The 21,557-nt window shown below is 34.9% G+C and overlaps 1 protein-coding gene across 1 annotated transcript in view; it reads left to right on the top strand.

Annotated features, from left to right (window-relative positions):
- The first annotated feature begins 1,595 nt into the window (after positions 1 to 1,595).
- LOC129751556 (sodium-dependent dopamine transporter) overlaps positions 1,596 to 21,557 on the top strand; it is a 97,605-nt gene continuing 77,643 nt past the window's right edge. The window contains exon 1 of the mRNA XM_055747134.1: positions 1,596 to 2,345. Within this exon, the coding sequence (XP_055603109.1) occupies positions 2,273 to 2,345 (73 nt within the window). The 5' untranslated portion in view covers positions 1,596 to 2,272. The remainder of the gene's footprint in view (positions 2,346 to 21,557) is intronic.

Raw genomic sequence — 21,557 nt, 5'->3', positions numbered from 1 at the left:
TTTTTGTCATTTTTGTCATTTTTGTCATTTTTGTCATTTTTGTCATTTTTGTCATTTTTGTCATTTTTGTCATTTTTGTCATTTTTGTCATTTTTGTCATTTTTGTCATTTTTGTCATTTTTGTCGTTTTTGTAATTATTTTAATTTTTTTTTTAATTTTTTCGTTTTCGTCATTTTTGTCATTTTTGTAATTTTTTGGTCATTTTTGTCATTTTTGTCATTTCTGTCATTTTTTGTTATTTTTATCATTTTCGTCTTTTTTATTTTTGTCATTTTTGTGATTTTTGGCATTTCTGTAATTTTTGTCCTTTTTGCCATTTTTGGTCAGTTTTATTTCTGATATTTTTGTCATTATTGACATTTTTGTCATTTTTGCAGTTTTCGTTATTTTTTGTCATTTTCGTCATTATTGTCAAATTTTACATTTTTGTATTTTTTTTTTCATTTTTGTTATTTTGGTCAATTTAATGTTCGTTTTCGAAACTACCAGATTTTTTTTTAGTTTGATAGATTTATTATTTATAACATTTTAGTTAAGTTTTTCATATTATATCTTTATTTTCATAAATTCATTTTCTTTTAGAATTTTAACCGTATCCTTGTGCCTTGTTTAGGAATGATAATTTTTTCTATCAATTGTTTTTGGTTTGAAACCGGTTGTAGGCCCTTTTATGAAGAGAATTCAAAGATTTTACACATCAATACCTCAGTCGCCCACTCACCGTTTGTTAGTTATTTCGTATAGAAAAGATGCACGTGGTGAAATTGGCTAACGCGCCGTTGTACTGAAGCGGAGATTGCAGGTTCAAGTCCTGCCGGTGAGCCGTTGTATCTTTTTCGAAAAATTCATGATATTTACGGCTTATGTTCTTTCGTTCTTTGATAGCTTACGTTTCTTTAATTCCTACCGTCATCTACGAAAATGTGATTATTTTCAGGTACAAAGATGTACCAAACGATTTCATAACATCAGTATTGATGCATTCAATATTTTCCCTTCCCTTAATGTTTTAATATTTTTGCCTTGTCATCAAATCGGGGAATAATTAAAAACTCAATTATTCCGCATTAAATGTCACACTTTAAAGTTCCAGCATTTTAAAATGTGAGGAAACCATGTACATGTGCATGGATTTAACGTTTTGGCCTAGAGTACGAGAAAACCATAATTCAGAAGATAGAAGTCCCTCGTCCCCATTGTTGATAGTTCAATGTGCAATTAGCAACAACAGCCTTGTTGATGCCACCCCATCAACCCCGGAAGAACTTCTTGTGCTACTCAACACCAACACAAGCATACAGCTGATTAACCCAAAACAACCCACCCACCCAGAACCACCCAAAACGAAACGCGCTTTTCCTGTTCCCAACGTCCGACTGTTGGCGCTCTCGAGCACGTGGTTTTCCCTCAATTCACGACGAGGACGACGACGAGAAAAGCCATTTCGCAGGCGCATTTTCCGCGTCCTGCTCCTGATGTTGATGTTGATGCTGTTTCGAGAAGCAAGGATCAATCTTCGGTGGAATCGCCACCAAACTGGCCACAGCTATAAAAGAGTGCCAGGTTCAGGGAATCGGTGCCAGTTTTCCTAGGTACGTTGCCTCGAGTGGAACTTTCCGCGCGACTTCCCTCCAAGGATCAACGGCCAGCCAGTTTGTTAACTAGTCCAGCAACCAACAGTTAGTTTTGTGTTTTTTGGGATATTCAGAATCTGGGAAAGTTAAGGATTAAAGGTTAAGCCTCAGCAGCGTCAGGTTTTGGAAGGCATAGTGCATTCTTGCTTGTCCTTTTCATTGAAGGAGGTGTGTCACTGGCAGAATAGTGAATTTCCGGAAGTCGGAAATAAAGTTCCTGGTACCTCCCCCCCTCGCCTCGTATACGACAGACGGTCATCTGGCGCGATTAGCCAAATCCCCAGAAGGGTGTCACCAAGTCAAGTGGATAATTGTTCTTCCGTCGGCGGAAAACTCTTTGAACTAAGTTGTGTGACATGGTTGTCGTTTAGTTGTATAGTTGTACGAAACATGAATTGTGCCGTCGGGTGAATTGAAATCACAGAATCACCTTAATTTTTCCCCTAAAATCCGGAACCGTTTTTTGGACAATGCTATCGGAAACCTAGCCTGAAACATAGAAAGTGGTAGGCGAGCTGGAAGCAGCAACAGGTGGTTCTGGCTGATTCCGGAAGTTGTAAAACCAGTGTAGCCCCACCCGTATATTAGTTGTGATTTTCCGCCGGATCCGGAGGCACGGTCACCTGTGCCAAGTTCTATGTTCGAGCTGGATGAACAACGGGAAAAGCTGAGACTACTGGAGACTCCAGTCAAGCAGGTCGAAACTACAGGTTAGTAGCCAATTCGGGAAATATTTCCGTTCAAGGGTCTATCTTCATCAGCCCGAGTAAACCATCAGGAATTCCAACAAACGCAGTTAATTAAATTAGGCGTTATCATCATTAGCTTATGCGGAAATGCGCCGATGAATGGTGGTGAACAGTTTCAATTGGTTCTGACCCCCGCGCTTTGATTGACTGGCTGCCTTTGGAGAGATGCGGTTTTTGCATGGATTAGGCCCCGGGAAAATTACTATGCGGTGCGGTGTTCATTAGCCTATGTTATAATTCAAGTGGCGTAGGAAAATTTGCGAAACAATGCTTCTGGCTTCTGGCATGAAACTTAAGAAACATTCTGTTCGATTTCGGATACTGTTTCAAATGTACTCGAACGAATTGGGAGGCAATTTCATTTTACAGCCTTTATGCATCGGCTCAGGAAGCAACTGACTTGTCAACTGAGCTATATCACAAGCCGATGTCCGTGAGTTCGAGCCCAAGAGTAAACATCGAACACAGTTGTACCGGGTAAGATTTTCAATAACTGTCCGCCAATTGCAACGTTGATATAAAAGTCGCGAATGCCATAAAGATGGTAAAACGACTATAATCCAGGCGCGATCCTATGGGGGGGGGGGGGGGTGATCGTGGTGATCACCCCCCCCCCCCCCAAGCGACAAAAAACCGTTATAAAATACCCACAAAAGCTGGAATTTCTATAAAAAGTTGGAACTTTTCTTAGTAGATGTACTTTTAAATTTTCAAAATTTTCCACTCCGTGGGGGTGTTTATTCAAAAAAAAGTCAATTTTTCACTTAAAAGGCTCAATATTGAAAAAAGTCGGTCCACCAAACTCAAGCAGCTGTAACATGCGATTCCTTCGACTGTATTATACCAAATAACTTTTGTTGATAAGTAACTCAACAAAAGTGTGTTGTTGAGCGTTGATTTTGAATTTGCTATTAATGAAATGTAGGGACAACTTTTTTAAAATTTTCACTTATTTCCCACATATCCCTAAATTAACACGAGCAAATCGTAATAAATTTTATATTTGCTTCAAATTCAGAGCTTCTAAATACTTGATTTTGTTTTGAATTTTAATTAAATGATAAATTTGAAAAAGTCATATAGGGGGGTGAATATGGTTATAGCACTGAAGTACTTGAAATATTTGTTTGCTGTCATCTTACATTTATTGCCTTTAATATGCCGTTTCTTTTTTATTTGCTCAGATTTAGAAGGAAACAATAAAAAAAATCATTAAACTATAAACGTACGGAATCATGTGATTTTCAATTTTCTGTATTTTAAGAAATTTCTACCATGTTTTATGGATTAACAGATCTTGGTCGTTCTAAGAAGTAAAGTTTTCCAGTAGGCTTTTAAGGAACGTATAACTACAATTGACCGTATAACTTTCTAATCTTGCTTTATGTCTTTTAGTAACCAATATTTCACTAAACAAATTCAATCGTAATAAACAACAAGTGTTAATGCCGCCTTAAATTAATTTTTGATGAAGTTTTGAGCAACGAAAATTTTTCCAATAGGATTTTTTTTTGTATTTCAAAATATTTTTTAAATTGAAGGAAAATTATCAATTCAGAATCAGGAAAAATCATTCTAATAAAACTTTACTTTAAGAATAAAAAGCTAATACATACCAGCAATTAAAATAATTGAATTTTAAATTCTGTTTTTTTTCTTTTGTTTACAGCTGGTTTATTGAGAATTTTTAATTAAACCTTATAAAGTCATATCAGATGTCTAATACTAACTTAATTTTGAAATCTAAAGTAGTGCTATTTTCACTTGCGTTTATAAAGAATTCATGACTTATTGCAAAATAAGAATTCAGGTTCTGAAGCACATTGAAGATTCTCTTTCGCGAGTTTTTTCTCACCCTCAATTTTCCACCATTCAAATATGAATTATAAACTTAAAATTAATAACCTATTATATAATACAAAAACCAAAATTAAAATTTCAGATCTGATTTAATTTAATTCTGTTTAATTTAATTCTGTTTTTTAAATCTTCTTAAGAGATTTCAGCAACAATAAATCGAAAAAAAAGCGATTACGTGTTATGACTTTTGCGTTCCCTATGAGTTTTTAGAGCCAAAAAGGAACATAAAAGTATTTATAAAAGCTGTTTTAATATGAAAGAATTGATGTAGGCATTCAAATCTATAACACAAGGAAACAAAATTTACATTTTCCAAGGTGCAAAGAATTTGAAAACTGATTTCGACTTATTTAGGAACACTAAATGCAAATTTTTAATTTTTTTTTGTCATCTCTTGTTTCCGGTATTAATTTTGAAAATACAAGGTTCATTGATAAATTTTTGCACTTTTTAGCAATAGTGTAAAATATCAAAAAGATTTAGACAAAAAGGTTTTAACCTTATGATAAATTTACATGGAAACTGTGAGTAATTTACCATGAGAAAAAAATTATAGAAGTAAGTATGTTTCCCCATTTTGTAAAAGACGAAGATTAACTAGACGAAATCTGTATCGTTTTTTTCCGGGAATTTTTCACGTTTTGGCATTCTTCACTCTAATCTGTATCGTTGAATGAATAAAGGATAATGAAAAGATTTTACATATTTTTTGTTGTTCATGTAGGTTAGTTACTTCATCAATTATCATTGATCGAGTTTACTCTAAACTGCTTAGTTTTAAAATTCCGATATGCCATAAAATACGAAGGGAGAGAAAAATCTGACAAAAAAATAGAGTTTGGGACGTAAAAATCTTTCAAAATCAGTTTGCCTCGGTTTTAATTTTTCCATTGTGAATGAAAACTATCCCCTTATTTATCATTCCACTATTTTTTTCGGCAACAAGGCAATCTATCATGCTAAACAGTCAGATGATCTTTTAGTGATTTTTTACCAACACTCCTGGATTTCAAGATTTACAGCAATAATGTCACCGATACTGCTTTCAGCTCATCTACACAATAATATTGAAATTTTAAGTTGAAATTTAGCTTAAGGTTTGATGATCTGAATCCGAAAGCTTGGCTATTTTAATTGCAAATCATTGAGACTCTTCACTAAAGAAAAGTATTAACTTTCAAAATTTACCCTTCATTTCATAGTTTTTCATAATAATTCAAATTTATTTTAAAATTAGGAATTACGTGTAGATATCTTAATGAACAATAAAAAAGATTAATCACTTTTTTATAATTTATTTGATGCAGTACAATTAAAATTGAAAATTTTGAATGATAACTTTTAATTCAAATGCAAATCATAGAAAATTAGGTTCCAGAAACTTCATATTCAGAAACTGATTTTGATAATCTTATTTTCTACTGAATTTATATTTAAAGTGTTGATTTTATATATTGTGTTTCCAGCTTTGAAAATAATAACACTAGATTTCCAAACCACGATTCAGTAAAATACCCCAATGAAGAATTTAATGCCCGTTAGTTATGCTTGTTAATCAGTTTATCGGCCTTATCGGTGAAAAGTAAAATACTTCCTGAAAATTATAAAATATCAGAGCGCTAATATTTAGAAGCTCAGGAAGATAGCTTGAAAAATATTTTCCTACATTTTCATCTCTCAACAACGTGTTAATTATTTTCATTGAAAAATTTACATTTATTATGAGAAATTCTTTAAAAAGAAGAAGAAAAGCTCTTAAAGCTCTTAAAGTGACCATTTTAGAATACCAGATATACCTACAAATAAAAAAAAATTATAAATATTTTTTTGCAGTGGATATTATAGATTCGCTGGATGTGTAAGTTGCGTAGAAGGATATTAAAATGAGTATATGGAGAAGCTTTGATAAAGTTTCCATTATTTATCTCTTGTTTGGTACTTTTTTAAATACATGTTGTTCAGTGAAATTCATGGGGAAAGGAAGAGCAGTGTGCAGCTTATATTGTAGTCTAATTTGCAACTGACCATCGCCCCCTGCAACCCCTCGCCTCCTTTCACTCACTCAAATGATTGTTTTTTCACCAGATATTAACGTTCCTTTATATTGACTGATTTTTGAAAATTGGAAAATCACCCCACCCAAGAGCCAGCTCTAGGACCGCCCCTGCTATAATCGGAACAAAAAAAGCCTTAATGCAGCTAGTATGAATCTTTAAAAGTATGTTTATATTATGAAGTGAGAAATTGATAGGAATGCTTTTTGTACAAATGAAATATGATTTTGCTCGAATCAACAATTTTGAAAGATTTTCAATCGTATGCCCGGTTTACAGTTCAAGTGGAAAGAAACTTGAAAAAATCTCATTCTGTCAATAAAGCGACACAACTAGCGTGTGTAGCATGGAGGAATCGATGGGGAATGATTGAAAGATAAAATTACAGTCGGATTTGTTTCTTAAAATAAGTATATCTCGTAGTTGGCCCGTAATGTGTTAAAAGATTTAAGCTATTTTACATTTCAAAGTTAACAAATCATTCAGATTTTTCGAGAAAATATCAATGATACAATCTTACCCAGAGCCGGGTTAAGCCATCGCGATGCATCGGGAGGCCCGGGGCAATTTTTTTCGGGGGTACCTGTGATTCGATTTTTTTTCAAATGTTTTCCAAAGAATACAAAACCTGTTAAACGTGTAAAAGAACTGGAGATGAGTTCAGTATACTGTCTTCCAATAGCGATGTTGTCTGCGGTGATGATAGTTTCTGATATCTTCAAATAAAAATTCTTAAATAATCACGTGCAAACATTGCGGAAGGAAAGAGTTAAGAAATTTCTCAAAAATGAAAGCTCTGATTTGTGCTGCAAAATGCAAAATTTAATTCTCATATTTTGTAATACCAAATTTAATGCCTTTGAAACACAAAAAAAAACCTTTTCTTAAGATGATAAATATAATAAAAAAAATTGTTATCAATTGTTTATTTTAAATGTGACAAAAGTTTCATTCGATGCCCTCAAAGCCAAAGGGGTATAAGTGTAAAAATGATCGGTTGAAAAAAAATCAGAATAGAGATTATATCTTTAGTACACAGAATCCGTTATCATTGAAAAAAGTCAGATAAGAAATCAAAACGAGTTTAGTACCTTGAACAAAGATCCCGAGTTTTCCAAAACTCAGGAAAATTATGAAACTGAACTTTGAACTAACTGTAGTAACTGAAGAAACAACACAACACTTGATAATCTCAATGAATTAAATATGGAAAAAGACAAGATCCATAACACAGAAATAATCAAATTAAGAAAATCACTCAATGATATTAGCATCTTAACTATGAGATCGTTTTTATGATAATTTGAAAATGATCATTTGGAAAATCCTATGTTGAATTTGGGATAATTACTTCAGTAGATGATAAAGTTCTGGTTAAATCTGTTGAAATTGTTTCAACACGATTTTCAAATCTAAGACAGAAAATGAGGTGGAAATTGAATAAAGAAACTCTGTAGTGTCGATTGGGCCAATTTAAGCAACTACATACAGTTTATTTCAAAAGATTTTATTTTCAATAATAGGTGGGGGGGGGGGGGGGGGGGGGGAGAGTTTAGAATTTATAAACCAACGAAAAATTCGATAATAATGATTGAAAAGTGAGAAGTTATAAAAATACGCGGTATTAACGCAGATACTGCCCGGGTTATATTCTGAAATGCTTTTCTTAAAGTTTCTCTCTTAGCACTGTGAGTCAGTTTTGGCTAAATGAGCTGCTATTTTAGTGCAGTAACCATTAATTGTAAAGTTTACGTAATTATAAAAATTATTTTTGTGCAAGACATTTGTATGAAATGAAAATGCAAGTACTATTTCCAGTGGCTTCTTCTGCTTCGAATATCCGGTCACCGATTGATATTACTTTTGACTTCTTCTCTATTCTACATTAGAGTCACTTATTCACCCAAAACAACAGTTCAAACTGACAAAACAGTTGCGTTCTTTGAGAAAGAATTAAAACGTGTAACGGACAGTAAATTTGAAACGACGACATTTTTTTTAATCCAATTAAATTCATCTTTGATATAACTCTCAGGTTAAAATTGAAAAATTTATTTTCAAATAATTACCATAAAATATTCAAAAAATGATTTTTTATTCTTTTTTCATCATGGTGGGACCGCATGAATTAATTGGAAAATTGGAATCATTTTTAAGGGGTAAATTTACTTTTCGTTGAATTTTATCTAATTTGGTCGTTGGAACCCCTGGTTATTCTTTGAATATGTTCCTTTCACTCCATAATGTGAGTGCCAAGAAATGTTTCAATACATAAATGGTTTTTAATATATAGGTTGAATTTTTAGGTGTAATTCATTTTTTCCCAAAAAAAATCTTCATTCTGTTAACAAACTTATGATTTATGCTTTACAATTCTAGTACATTTTTTTTATAATAAATCATGTCAACTGAATTTATAGCAGTTAATTTGTAACAATAGATAAAAACACGAATCGTCGAAGGAGCCAGCATCATCGAAGATGTTAGGATTATCGACAGGGGAAACAACCAGGAAAAAAAATTAAGATATTGAAAAGCTGCCACATTAAAACAAATAACACAGTAAACATTAAGAAAGACACTAGAAACATCCACTCTTCATACGCAAACATTCTCCAATTACTCGGAAAAAGAAGCGAACTGCCAGATAATATTAAATACACACAAAAAACTACACAATCAACACACATACACAACAACTGATTTTTGATCAAAACAAAATAAGTGAAAAGGGAAGACTGTGATAAAAGTTCGATGCTGTGGAAAATTAATCCCAAAAACACTAGACAAACGAATTTTTTATCCTCAAACATCTGTACGCAATAAGTCGACACACTACACCTTATATTTTTAAACACGAATTAAAATAAATTATTTGGAAAACAGATCAAAAGACACTAACAAGAAAGCATAAATTATGATCAGCGGAACTAACTTAATGAACACTTTTTTAGTCCCTTAAGAAGATCCAATAAGGATCGAAATGTTGGAAATGTAAATCAATACGTCCTTTTTTGCTAAAAAACAATACTGCAGGCCGAAAAAACTCCCCGAAAAAACATATTTCCAGTCGAATATTCTACCACAAAAAAAATGTTTTGTTTGTTTCAATTTCTCAATCATTAAACAGTAACATAGCAGATTGATACTATTTCAGATATATTGACTGCTTTTTGACTGAGTATAAAAAGAAAATTAAATGGATTCTGCAAAATATGAATAAATTTAACATCATTGATTGTTCCTTAAACAATTGAAATTGGGGTTTAAAGAAGCAACAATCGGAAAGGGATGGCCAATGGCCATCTGTTCCGCAGCTCTCACAGAATGTCTCACTCCTTCATCGTTTGAATGAACGTTCAACTCTCCTCTAACAAACCGAAGCTCCCTCGACCCGGGCTTGGGGAGGCATCTGTCCTCAAAAGTTCATCCGTCAAAAATGTGTGCGACGGGCGCGGGGTAAGATTAAGTGAACCAGCTCAAGAAAGTCCTGCTTTGCAGTCCCCAACATTCAACAACGACGACGATTCACTTTGGTCACCATCAACGTGATCATTGTATCGCGTTCTTGTCTCGCTGCTGTGTGTTGTTGCCTGTAGGTACCTACTAGAAACCCTCTCCGTCCTCCTCTCGGGCCAACAAACCGCAGCCTAATCCGATTGAGAGTGCCTTCTTGTAATCGAGCAGCGATTCAACTGTAGCAGCCAGCTCCCTTTGCTTTAAGACTTTTGGACCTGGTCGACTGCCCCTCACAACAACAACTCCCATCGCCACTAGCCGTATAGCAGCGATAGCTGAGCCGTAAAATATTACTCCCCAGCAACTGTTTGGAACAATGCGAAAAATTTCTTATCCTTCCCCGCCCGTTTCTCTAGGAGGCGGAAGCGAATCAATCGACCAGACAGGAAGAAAACGAATCAAATCTGGGACCTGGTCCGAATGGCTCACCCGAACCCCACACTCCCCACGGTTCCCCTACACGAGTCAACCAACCATTGAATGGTCAATGGAACGTCGAGGCTTTAGGTCTGAAAGTGAAAACATAAACAACTTCTCTTCCTTTTCTTCTCGGTTTCTTAAAAACAACCACCTCCTACACAAGAACGCTAGAAAAAGAATATGTGGAAAATTTGGTCGAACGGTTTAGCTTTTTTTTTGGTGAAACCGGTCCGAAATGATTCAGCGAAACGTTTGAAAAATACCTACACTTAATAACACAACGCCGCACAGTTGAAGAAAAAGTAAATCAATTCCAATCGAACTCAGAGAGCGCGGTTTTTGGAGTCTGCAGACCGTTGACTGCAGCGTGAAACCTGTTTGCTGGGCAGGGTTTAATCCCTACATATACAGTCAGTGACAAAGTTTATTAATCAAGAACGTTTTCCCACAAATGAATGTTTCATGAAAAAATTTCTACTGACTGATAATATTTAAGTTCTTAAGAGCACCATGCAGTAATTTTTCTTAAAAAATCTAAGTTAACACACGTGTTGAAAATAGCAATAAATATAAAATCAAGGATTGAATAATACTACTTTGCCATTGAAGCTAGGTTTCTGAATCCTTTTGGTCCGCTTTTTGCTTGTTCCCGATTGTTTCTGAGAATTTTTGTTCTTTGGGAAATTTTTGAGCCACCGCTAGAAAATGCTCCATGGAGTTGAAATTTGACATTTCATGGCGTTTAGGGTTATCTTTATATATAAAAATGAATGTTTGTCTGTCTGTCTGTTCCCTATAGACTCGGAAACTACTGAACCGATCATCGTGAAACTTGGCATCTGAGGGTTTTTGGGGCCGGAGATGATTTCTGTAATACAAACCGCTCCGACTTAAGGGAGAGGGGGCTTCCATACAAAATTGTAGTTTTTCGAAACAAATTAAAGTCATGACATCCATTTTCTCGAGATTTTTTTCCTTTGGGCGGTTTGTTTTTCGTCTCCATGGTCGAGGCGTCGCGAGCCAACGTCGTGAGAGGATAGTAACCATGGCACAGCATACTAATCAGTGGGAATATTTTGGCGCGTATTTCTCAACCCAGCATATTTTCAATGCAAGGGATGGCGATATGAAACCTTGATGTGATTTGTTTCTACTTGATTCCTAGCTCATTTGTACAGCACATGGTTATGAATGACGCCTAGATGTGACCCAAATTGACATTTTACCGATCGAATATAACATCTACATACATTTTTTTTTGCCAAAATCTGAAATTGAAAAGTCATGGCATCCATTTTTTAGAGATTCTCTTTTCTTTGAGGGGTTTGTTTTTTGTCTCTATGATCAAGCAAACGTCGTCGCAAGTGGGTAGTAACCAAAACATACTGTTCATTGATCGCTGGAAAAATTTAACAATTGTCATTTAACAAATGTGTCTCAACAGAGTAGGGGAAAGTCGGGTAAGACGGACACCCTAAGGTAGAATCGCAATAGAAAATCAGATATTGCTTTTTTCATCGCAGTTTTCGTGCAGATGGGCAGTTTAGGTTGTTTGCTAACGCATTAACCATAGAAATTAGTAAATTTTCTTCATCAAGACTGTTTTTATAGCTATTCAAAACAAGTTTGCAATTTACACTTTTCAAAAATGGTCGGGTAAAACGGACACTGCTCAAAAAAGGTACATTTTGCCGCAAAAATTGCTGTAAAATTAGATATTTTTGTGAATTAAGCATTTGAAAACGTTTTTCAACCAAAATGAAACCAACTGGTCCGAGTCCAGAAGCGAAACAGTGTGGTTTCGGAATTTCGTATTTTATAGGCGCTTTCTTCACCAGAGATAATGTTTTAAAATTTGTTATGGCCTGTTTGAGATGGTGAATGCTTTTCGACTGACAATTACTCTTGCCAAGGTCTTCTGAAGGCATATGGAGGAACAAACAGATGAAAAAAATTAAAATAATCTTTCTACTAGTAATTGTTCCTTCGGCCCAAATACACCACTGAAACGAACTTAGAAATGAAAATGAGAGCTTTTTATTTTAAATAATTCTGAAAAAAGAACATCGCACTTTTTGCTAACATACCAATTCATTAAGTACATATAACATGAAATATGTTTTTGTGTTACATGGCTGCATAAAAGAGACTTTTGATCCGCTTCTTTTTTGAAAAGTTCGACTTTAGAACTGATATTCAACTGGAAGCAAAATGTTTATGAGAAATTTTTATTATACCCTTGAAGTGTTGAAAACAAAATTCCTTCCTGTCAACTTACACGATGGGGCAAGGTCAAACATCAAACTTTCAAGAAATTCATCTTCAAAATGATTCAATATGTTGGAAAGACCAAAAGGAGTACTCCGAATGTTGAAACTGAAGCGGATATTTCAATTTCTTAAATGTCTTTGTAAATGAAGGTCCTTTGCTTTGAACAGCATTCGATAAAAGTGGAGTTACAAACATAAATTTATACTGCAGGAATACTGCAGATATTTCAATGAAACTTGATAGAACATACAATCAGAAATACGTATTAAATCCATTTTAAAGTCTTTACTCTGACGCATCTGAAAATAAGCTTTGCGTTTGCACTTGCCCGAATATACGGGACAAATGTTAACTTAGAAATTTGTTTTGCCATCGTTTTGGAATATTTGACTTTCAAAGAGAAAATAAAAAACGCTAAGAATTTTTAGTGATGCAACTGATATTTTTTTTAATATTTATATTTTTTGCTTTAAAAAAATTTATTAAAAAAAACTTGCACTGTATAAAATTGATAATTTTCATACCATGTCAAGTGCTGTTTGGGAAAACTTCAAACTGTAATGTCTCATGTCCACGAGTTTGGAATATGGCGAAACATTTTTTTAACATAATTTTGGCGCAGATAAGGTAGATATTCAAACTGCTTGGAAGGGCGAGGATGGTGAAAAAAGCTGTTTGAAAATGGATATTAAAAATCGTTTTCATCGTTTTTTTTTTTCAAATTTCTATAGCTTATTTTTTCCAACTCCGAAAAATACAACATCTAAAGCTTATCAGGAGCTGGAAGTGCTCATAATACAGAATATTAGGAATATACTCAAAAAACTGCCCCGTTTCTCGCATTTGATCGGTTTTCAAAATTCTATCTCCATAAAGTACAATATGCAATAAATTCCAATATGCGAATCTTTTTCTTTCAATTAGAAATGTATGTAAGCTCGAGCCGGGTAAATCAGCCTACCTTCTTCAAGCAGTGGGGAACAAAATTGGAAAAGATAAGGGAGCTCCCATGTTAGTTTAAGAAAAAGAGCTTTTTTGCGTTCGGATATTTGGCATAACTCAAAAAAAGATGTGGTAAATTGTTTTATGGAAGTTCGTAACTTCCCACTTTGGGAAAAAGGTGGAAAAACCATACATTTTAACATTATTTTAGTCATTATAAAGCTTTAAAAACAGAATACAAATTTCAGATCTTGAAAAACAAATTTAGAGATCAAGTTTCAGTAAATAATATATACCATCCTTGAATCGCAGTTCGGAACTCCAGCTGCAGCTCTCATTTCAAAGTTGTTGATTCTGAACTATGATGAGGTTTGATTTAAAAAAATGCTTACAAAAATCTTAATTTGAATAAATTTTAACAAATTACATTTATTTTTGGAAGGTGTAGCAAAGCACACCGGGTCAGCTAGTTATACAATAGTTTCTCTTGGACAACATTAGCGGTTTTCTCGAGTTCAATAACGTATTGTATGCATATCGTAGAGTTGAGAAATTTCATCTTTTAGTATTTTACAGTCCCCCTAAACTGATGCAAAATGAAATGGGCTTAACACATGTGTTAACTTAGATTTTTTTAAATAAAAATAACTGCTATGGTACCTTTAGTGCTCTAACCACTAAACGTATGACATTTTTGAACTTCAAATGGCTACAATTCCTATTAAAATTGTTTTTTTTTGGAAATTTTTCGTTATGATAATTTTTATTTACAAAATGCACGTATTTTTTCATTATAATAATTTTTTTTTCAAGTTTGTAGATCCCGAAAAATGTATGTGGTATACCGCTGGGGGTCAAATGACCGATTTTTACAAAAAATAAAGTATTGGAAAGCTTGTAACGTGACTCAAATATGTTATTCAAAGTCTAAGAAAAAAAATCTGAAAAGCATGCTTTGGGAGAAAGGCTGTAAGTCAGTTATTAAATGCTCGGAAAAAATTCACTTAGTGCTCGAAAAAATTGAAGTTAGAAGCTAAAGTAGCAAATTTGGATTTTTTTCAATTTCTTAAGATCATGGCCACAAAAAATGTAAAGAGTGGTGTAACAACCGTACTTTTTTAATGAACCAACCGCCAGAGCGTTTTTTTGAAAAGTCAATTGGACAGTTGACGTAGTTTGTGATATTTTGCATCTTTAGATTTATATTACACGAAACACAGCATTTTTGACGACTATTCAAAGGTAGCTGCTTTTCTAACTTTTTATCAATCTGCATTTTCTGAGACTGTTCTAGCAACTAAATTCGACTTTGTACTGGATTTTGAGTTTGTTAACGCAAAGTTATTGCAATTAAACTATGTGATAAGAAAAACCAGTGGCAATGCGATGCTTTTTAAAAATATGACTAATATAACAGTGAAATAGTTTCTAATTTTTGAAAAGTCAGCATAAATTCTTCCTTGGCAGGAGGGTGTAGTGGGTGGTAATATCTCAAAGCCATTTCGCACACGAAAACGGATGAAAGGAAAAAAAAAACACACAAGCATTAGCGCAAAATTCTCGGATTTACTTTCAAAAAAATGTTTAGGTATCACATTTTTGTCAAGAATTGCTCCGCCAATGTAATTACATCACTAGTATCAATGATTTCCTAAATTTTTTGTTAACATGTTCAAAATCCAGTGCAAAGTCGAATTTAGGTGTTACAAATCACGTCAATTTTCCATTTCTCTTTTCAATAATTTTCTACTGTGACATGAACATTTTTGGCGGTTGATTCATTAAAAAGTACGGTTTTTACACCACTTGATATTTTTAAAACAAATGGGAATAATTTTTCTTTGTTCGCTGTTTTTCTCACTATTACCGAAATTTTTCAATTACCGTCGTGCCGAGTGAATATGGGCCAATATGGGTTTTCATTCTAAAAATCTAAATTCAGTGTCATCATGACAAACAAAATACATTCCATAAATTTGTCATGTGTAAACTAACACCAGCAAATTTTATGGCTCATTTCCTGATAAATGCGGTCATTAGGATCTGCTTCGCCAGAAGCAGTGTTTAGTATTTAGTATTCAGTATTTATTGTTCCAAATGATGACTTAACATTAATATAAAAAGAGTACTAAGTCTAATTACAGGGTTCTCAATACACTTTAAACTTTACTACGGAAAACATCTCTCGAAACGTCGAAGTCGAAGTATGTATGTGTGTTGTATGTTGGTAATCCACCATGGGTGCACGGATTCACCGCAGTTTCTGCCTAAGTATGTGCTCACATGAATTCTTTAGAATATTAGGTTCGACAAATCTCCAATGCAACGCGTACATCATACCCGGACCCCATGGCTTCGTATGAACTGTTATGGATGAATGTATTTGTGATGATGAAGGTTTATTTTGGGAGAACGAGTCAATCAGGTGGGCTAGTTTACTTACAGGTATTCCGGCATCCGTGTATATAACTGGCCAGCTGGCAACTGATTGAACATTCTTATTATATAATCAGTTATATGAGGAAACACATCTTACCTGTCGGCCACTTATAGGATTCGAACCCAAAAGTTTTCCTGCCGATACTGGGAATCGAACCCAGTACGCCATGCCATACCAATATCAGACTCGCGCCAGCCTATCCGCTAGACCACATCGGCGCTTCTCTCTCCAAACGTCGAAGTCGAAGTGCTCAGAAAAACGGTTGAATGTTTTCATTACACCGATGATAGAGCTATTAGCTCCATATTTGTTCAAACGAATGGGAATATACAATCGCAGATCTTGGTTTCTAAGTCCACGGGGTCGCACACTTAGAGGAATGGCTTCTAGGAGCGTGGGGCAGTCAATTCGCGATGTCAAGAGATCGGCGACGAAGGAAGCTCGTGTTGCGTTTCTGCGGGCTTGAAGAGTGTCTATGTCTATGAGACGGCATCGATGTTCATAGCTTGGCAAGTGAAACGGGTCTTGCCAAGGCAGGTGTCTAAGGGCGAATCGCAAGAAGCACCGCTGTATAGCCTCGATCCGTTCGGCCCATTCTGGTAGTAACGGGTGTTAAATAAAAAATGAGAATGTTTTCAATACCTTTCAGTACACACTATTAAATTTTTGGTGTAAATTTAGGTCAAAAAAGATGCACATAATTGAAGCATCACTTTTGACATAAATTTACTCTAGAGAACGACAGAAACGCTTGAAGCCATAAATTTTCCATGATTTAAATTTAGATTATTATTGATGTAAATTTATGTCAAATTGGATGCACACAATAAAAACATCGCATTTGACATAAAATTACACTACCTTCGACATAAACTTATAGAGCCATAAATTTTCAAGACATAAATTTATAAAAAGGATTCGTTCAGAGTAATAATGATAAAAATCTAATGCAATCTCATAAATTTGTATTTTTCGAATAGTTTGTTTTTGATGAATATACAATCATTAACAATTTATGATATAACTTATACAAAAACATACAGAAATTAAAATTGGGATCCTTAACTTTAATATTGAATTTTACTTTCGACTAAAGTGATACAATTTAACAATCACTTACATAATTGATTACCTAAACTGAATTCACATTGAGAAAATGAATTGGAAGCATGATTTAAAAATTCATTTGAAAAACATTAACTTTAATATAAGATTTTAAAAAGTATCAAAGTAGACTAGGCATCATGTAGATTACCAATCAATAATCATTATTAAATTTCTGTACCTACACCCTCATTAATTGAACTTACTAACATTACAATTTTTTTAAGGTTCCAAATATTATTTTATATAATTTTGTCTCTATATTGTAAAGAGAATGAAAAAAAACTAAACATAATAAGTATGCAACTTACGTTCTACGAAAAATATTGTCTGTGAACTGGAATAGGTTCAAAACAGCTTGTTGCGTGGTCCCTTGCCACATTAGTCCATCGCATTCTAACGCCACTCTTGTAATCGTACATGATTTCCGGTCCAATTCAACCAATCCCTGTTTATCACCCGATTCTTATTAAACCTGAAATGAAGTTGGCAATAACATAATGAAGGAATTAGAGAAATGAATAACCACCTTGATCGAAAAGGTTATACTAGTAATTATAAAAAATAATTAGTTTTCTTTTCCGGCTCATTCTTTAAAATTTAAATAAGAAAACCTACCGTTGATTCGAATTTCTACTTTCTTTAGTCATGTACATAAAATATTGTTCTGCATTTCCCGTATCGATATCTTCTTGAACGATGCAGTTTGTTAGAGGATCATTTGTCCACTACTCGGACAACCTTCTCCTGCCAGTGAACTACTAGGAACTAATGTTGGTCTCTCAGGAAGAAAAGGCATACGATATTCGATATTTTTCTTATCTGAAAATGTTAAAAAAAGATAAAAATTAATGTAACAATATTAAAAGGATTTTCAACTTCTCATCTAACACGTTCGTCGTTAAGCAGACCAAATAAGCTTATTGTGCGAGGATCAAATTTCTAATAATTGATTAAATAAAAATGGGCTCACCTAACTAGTATTGAACCTATTTTACAAATTTGGCCTTGTTGAATTGCTTGAAGAGTCTAGTTTGGCGATGTTCAACATATTTGCTGGGTTTTAATACATCACTAAATATCCAGCTATGAAAGTTAGTTCTTATATTACAAATTGAAGAATAATTGAGCCGCTTAGAATTAGAAGGATGTAAGTGCCTTAATGATACTTTTAAGAAAACGCGCTTCTAAGCTTCTAAGTTTGAGCAGTTTTATTACAGTTGAAAAATTCTTTAAAAAAATTTAAAAAAAGCTCTAAATTTTGTACCATAGATAAAGATTCAGGTGAAAAATCCGTTGATAGTATATCACTTAACTCACTTGCATCCCCTGATCCTGAGGACCTCAATAGCAATGCACTTTTAAATAAATTTCAAGTGGGCTTTCTGAGTTACGTAGCCTTTTAGAAAGTACAACTATAACGTGTGCCGTGGCGACGAATGTGTTCAAAATGTTAACATGAAATTCATAAAAAGAAACTTACCTAGATACTTATTCTTTTGTATCGGATTGAAAAAACGTAGAATTCCGTGAAAAATATCAACTGGCAACATAAGTTGCATATGTTGTTCTATCCTAAAGAAGATCCGCAAAGTACTCAAAATATGATACCGACTAGGTAACTTTCTTCGCACATTGAGGGAGTTTTTTCTCCTTGGAGTTCCATTTGTGGGACCGCTAGAGCCAGTGATATGCCATGTCGCAAGGCATTGAGGAAGATTTCCTATCGGATACATTCCGGAAGGCGATTATGATGGCAGCGGGCGAATCACTATGCTCATCCGAATAGGTACAGATTCTTCCCTCTGTTGTTCCTCCTCCTCCGTTTCCGTGCAGAAATCAGATACAATGTGTCCTTGTGTGGCCTGTTATAAGTGATAAACAAAAGTAAATTTTGTAGCCATCAAAAATTTAAGTAAAATTTTAATACGTACCGTAAATTCCACTGAATTTTCTTCTAAACAAAACAAAATAGCACTATGTTTTTGACGTTTCCATTGTGAGTGTATCAGTGTGTTTCTTTTCGCTTGCTTCGATCCTCACAAACATCAACATAAATCGACCAGCAAAAATGATATCGACCTAATTTTATGTTTAAGAAGCAAAAATTTACATCTTGGAAGATTTAAATTTGCTGTTTTTGACAAAAAGTACACCTAACGCTCTAATCGCATCACTAACGCTGAGTGATTTAGATGTTTATTGATGTAAAATTAAATCATTCCTCGGTTAGATCAAAATATAATTAAGTCTCGAAGCGTTTCTGGCTCGTTTAATTTTATAAAATTTTTGGTGTGTAACTCAAATAAAGAGCGTAAAATTTTCTTTCTCCAAGAAAATTGCTCTTTGGGCTCCCTAGAAACAGTAGGCGTGTTTGGTTTTGCTAGTTTGAATTTAGTCAAAGCAAAGATGGCGTCGAAACAGCACGTGCTCCGCGAACGCATTGTACGGTTCTACGAAACGCATTTCCAGCAAGGAAAAAAGTTCACGGTGGCACATTTTAAGGAAGAAAATGTACCTGTCAGTACGGTATATCGTATCCTGGGTTCCCTGAACGTAGAGCGGAAGGTCGGAAGTGGTCTTCCGGTGACGATAATGACGAAGCAGAGGAAGACATCGTTAAAGAAGCTGTTTGACAACAAGGACACAACCAGCCTGCGTGACGCCGGTCGGAAATATGGCTGCTCCCACGTATTGATCCATCGTACCCTCAAGATGGAAGGAATCGTCTGCAGGAAGGAGACAAGGTCGCCGGAGTACACGTTCCTGAACGAGCATCACGCGGATGGGAAGTACGTCTTCTGGCCGGACAAGGCGTCTTCCCAATGCGCCAAGAAGACGCTGGCGTACCTTCAGGAGAAAAAGATACCGTTCGTGCCGAAAGATCGTAACCCAACAAACTTGCCCCAGTGCCGCTCAATAGAGGATTTCTTTGGCTCACTCAGTGCCCTAGTGTATAAAAACAATTGGAGGGTCAAGGACACGAAGCAACTGACTACAAGAATCCGGAATTGTATCCGGAAAATGGACGTAAATGCCGTACAACGTTCTTGTGAGAGCATCGCGACAAAGTTGTGTCGCATCAGACCACGGCCCTTACTCAAACACCCGTTAGGGACACCAAACAGCTGATGCATATTCAAGGATAGAGCGAACAATACTGCAATACAAACTTTTCAGGCAATACACATCCTTGAAGTCCTTGGACACTCGAAATGAGAATCCAAGACTTCTCGAGACTTTGTCGACAACGTAGTTTGTGTGTATCCTGAATTCCAGCTTTCGGTCTAGAACTACAACCAGATCATTGATGTGTTCTACGCGTGCGATTGGCTCATCTCCGAGGAAGTACTCAGCGGAAAAAGGCTGCCGCAAGATAAAAACAAAAATCAAAAATAAATATTTTATATATTGTCGAGTATACGTTTTTGCATCATTCAATTCCACTTGCAGTTCCAAATGTTATTTTCCTATGAATTGACTGGCATATAATCGTTTTTCAATTCAATTGGATATTTTAATCATCATAACAATTTTTAATCTATTTGTCTATAATTTTATATCTTTCATTTGATAGTATTTCTTATAAAGTTTAATACTGAAAAAATACGATAAAATAATGAGAAAAATGAAAAAGTATACAAAATAGACAATATTGACAAAATTTACAAAACTAACTAAATTGAGACCAAATTTACAAAATTGGAAACAATTGACAAACTGAGCTAAATTAACTATACGACAAAAATGAAAAAAAAATCTATGTTGACAAAGTTGCGAAATTCATTCTCTCGCAGTCGTTCGATCAGTGCGGATGTGCGTTATCACTGCTGATCAAAGTATAATATATTTTCCTCGCCGTATCAAAGTGGTCAATTTCGTAAACAAAGAGTGCTTCAAGCGGAGTGTTTTTTTTCTCGCTTTATGGTTCGGTCGTTACCAAAGGACTTTTTGTGCTTGGAAATTTTGATCCAGCACAGACGCCATCGCCATCTTACATCGAGGCCGTTATCATTACCACACGGCGCCTTCCTGATAGCTCCTGATAAAGCCGGGTATTGGACACCGTAGGGGCATAACTAGGCTGATCCGGATTTGAGTGCCATAACCGGGTGAATTCGGAACGGATCGATTGGTCTCGCTCTCCTTTTGACGCCGCCATCTTTCTTCAGAGGAAAACCACGTGTTTGGACAGCGGACGGTGGAAACAAAAATTAAAAGAAAAATTGTGAGTTCTTTTTTCATTCTTCCTTCACTTTACTATTTCTATTTTTTCCCTACATTAGTTTTTGAACTTAGTTTGCATCGCTCATATTTTCAACACGGAAGACATTCGTGTCTCCGTAAGAAAATATGAGCGATGGCGGGGGGTTAAACCCGTCTTCGGTGGACGAAGAGGAAGGTATGTTCGAGAATGAAGAGCATCTGGAGGATTCAGATGATGCTGGTCCCTCAAATGCTAATCATTCTCGGACGACTGTTAATTTCTTATCACCCACAGCTGACAGTGTAGCACCCCGGCTCCGAACCTACACAGATGGTACGTCTTTTTCTGGGCCATGG

The sequence above is a fragment of the Uranotaenia lowii genome, chromosome 3 (assembly GCF_029784155.1).
Source record: "Uranotaenia lowii strain MFRU-FL chromosome 3, ASM2978415v1, whole genome shotgun sequence".
NCBI classification, from domain to species: domain Eukaryota; kingdom Metazoa; phylum Arthropoda; class Insecta; order Diptera; family Culicidae; genus Uranotaenia; species Uranotaenia lowii.
Note: the sequence above shows the minus strand (reverse complement) of the source record. Positions and strands in the feature narration are given on the sequence as shown.